At 42.5% G+C, this 3,016-nt stretch overlaps 1 protein-coding gene across 1 annotated transcript in view; it reads left to right on the top strand.

Annotated features, from left to right (window-relative positions):
- Nucleotides 1-3,016, top strand: part of appa (amyloid beta (A4) precursor protein a) — a gene marked incomplete in the record, with an annotated part of 45,582 nt that overhangs the window by 35,602 nt on the left and 6,964 nt on the right. Inside the window, 3 exon segments of the mRNA XM_037696669.1 lie at nucleotides 369-527; nucleotides 809-937; nucleotides 2,042-2,141. Of these exon segments, the coding sequence (XP_037552597.1) occupies nucleotides 369-527; nucleotides 809-937; nucleotides 2,042-2,141 (388 nt within the window).

Here is a 3,016-nt window from a genome sequence, read left to right on the forward strand (position 1 = left end):
TCATCCATCCATTCTTCCACCCATCCACTCACCCACCCATTCATCCATCCATTCATCCACCCATCCAGTCACCCACCCATTCATCCATCCATTCATCCACCATCCACTCATCCATCATTCATCCACCCATCCACTCATCCATCCATTCATCCACCCATCCACTCATCCATCCATTCATCCACCATCCACTCACCCACCCACCCACCCATTCATCCACCCATCCACTCACCCACCCATTCATCCATCCATTCATCCACCCACCCATCTATCCATTCATCCACCCACCCATCTATCCATTCATCCACCCGTCCATTGCTGTGTAGCAGTTTGTGGATGGGCGTGTAACGTTTGGTGTTCTGTGCGTGCAGCGCTTCCAGGAGAAGGTAGAGACGCTGGAGCAAGAGGCGGCCAGTGAGCGCCAGCAGCTGGTGGAGACCCACATGTCCCGGGTGGAGGCTCTGCTCAACGACCGCTGCCGTCTGGCTTTGGGGAGCTACCTGACTGGTCTGCAGCAGGACCCACCCAGAGTACGACCAACGTTTTCCTGCTCTGGATGCAAAAGATTCAAACCTGTCTTATGAATCACATCTTCTAAAATAAACAGGTTCCTTTTAAAGAGAGCCTTTTTTCATGAATAGTTCCCATAGATGTTTACTCTTCACTACGTGCAGGTAGAACTAATTGATTTCCATAAAAATCTGAGGAAATTGTAGGATTTGGGTTTAAATCAATCACTGTAAAAAAATCACTTGTTTTTAGTTTTAAGTTTGAAAATACATTTTCTGATCTTGTCTGTTTTTTGTCTCAGCCCCGTCACGTCTTCAGCCTGCTGAAGAAGTACATCCGTGCCGAGCAGAAAAACCGGCAGCACGCCCTCAAGCATTTTGAACATGTTCGCATGGTGGACCCCAAGAAGGCGGCGCAGATTAGACCTCAGGTAACCTCAGACACGCCTTTATCCTGTTTCTGATTTTATTTATTTAACCTTTATTTATTCAGGTTAGTCAGCTCAGCTTGTTTACATGAACAACACGGCCAAGAGGTGGCAACAGGCGGCTAGATTAAAACAAAAGTCACATAAATAAGCATACTCATGAGAAACTAGCAAAAGTAGTGTGGGCTTTTGGGACAAGATGATGATGTCAGCAAATGATGTCAGCATAATGTACGATGGGGAGAAAGGTCATTTTGACCCTTTTGTGTATTGCAGAAAGACTGTAAAATGATTTATTAGGTCAAAGTAGAGTGAACTGCACAACCAGATACTTGTAGAAAGTGACAGTTAGCAATGCTGTACCATCCAGGGTGATAATATTAGAAAGACATGACGCTGAAGTTAAGTTGCGGTTGAAAATGATTTATTTAGTTTTGTCCATATTTAAAGAAAGCATATTTAAGACTTGAAACTGTAAGGAAGTCGAGACAGCCGTCAGAGATCGGCTTGATGTATATAAAATGGTATCATCAGCATACATGTGGATGTTAGAACTACCAGCAACATGAACAATGTTAATTATGTAAACTTTAAATTACATTGGGCCAAGTGCGGACCCCTGAGGAACTCCAGTGTTTCCCCTACTGTTATACAAACAGGGCGCCCCACCCTGTCAACAGAACCAAGTTCCCTGCCTACCAAACTCGACCCCCCATGTCCACTCCAGAGAGAAGCACAAAGCTAGCTGTGTGCAATATAGACGCGCTAGCTAAAAAGCTACAGAGTTAGCGCCCTGCCAAGGCAAGTAAACTAGGGGAAACACTGGACTCCTATAAGCAGAGCCTGGGGATTTGACCGGTAACCCAGTTTGCACCGGCTGTTTACGACCAAAAATATAGCTTCTGCAGCAAGCTTTTTTCTGATTGACCTGCTTTTAAATGATTAAGGTTTTACCAAATCAAAAACTTGAGCCAGCTTAACAAACAGCCACGCAACGACATCTTTAAATAAGTAACTCCTGTCTGAGGCGCAGTTTGTTACAGTGCAGCTACAGTTCAAATTCTTAAAATAAATTATGTTAAATCTTTTTAAATGTTTATATCTCAGGTGCTCACCCATCTGCGTGTTATCGAGGAGCGCATGAACCAGTCTCTGGGACTTCTCTACAAGGTGCCAGGTGTAGCCGATGATATCCAGGACCAAGTTGGTGAGTTTATTGGTTCAGGACACATATTTGTACGTAGCTTTGTGTTTGTAACGGATTGTAACTTTGGGTCCAAGAAACTTGAGGTCAGATCCAAGTTGAGTCCCCAATTTGTGTCACAACCAGGCTCAAAACCAGAAAATGACGACCGATGATGTTGGTTAGGAGTTTAAGGGTTTAACTAGAAAGTTCTTGGAGAAATTTTGACAGGGACTACCATGTGGTGGCCATTTTAAATTTTTGATTTGACAGTGTTAGGTGCTGGGGTTCGCCCTCAGCTACCACCATACCAAATTTCATCTTAAAATGGCAAAATACTGTATCAACGAGTTAGTCATTTTTTTCTTTTAAGCTATGGTGGCCAATATAGTGGATTCAGTATGCGATGGAGAACGTTCTCGGCTATAACTACACAAAGCTTCAGCTCTGTGTGTGAAAAATAGCTGAGTTAAAGCCATTTAAATTGAGCTTTGGTGGCCATCTTGGATTTTTTTTTAAATTAATTATGTATTGGGCATTGCTCTCAGCTAGCACCACACCAAATTTTAGCTTAATATTTCTAAAAACGGCTGATTTAAAGTATTTTTCATTTTTAGCTCAGGCTATTTGATTTGCAACAAGTCTATGAAAAATGACTAATAACAATGGTTTCTTTGTTTGCAAATTACGTCGCCATGGTAACTTGAAATGCTAATAAATGTAAACACACGCATATCAGTTCTGAGCTGGCCGGTTTGATATAAGATTTGTGGGAGGGACACGTTCCACATTAAAGTTGACGGAAAAGTAAGATATACAGTTAAGAAACCCTTGTCAGGTGGATAATAATAAGTGGCTGCCTTTCAAGGCAATACCCAATAAATAAAGTTAAGAAACTC

This window comes from Nematolebias whitei, chromosome 23, assembly GCF_014905685.2.
Source record: "Nematolebias whitei isolate Nwh7 chromosome 23, NemWhi1, whole genome shotgun sequence".
Classification (NCBI taxonomy): Eukaryota; Metazoa; Chordata; class Actinopteri; order Cyprinodontiformes; family Rivulidae; genus Nematolebias; species Nematolebias whitei.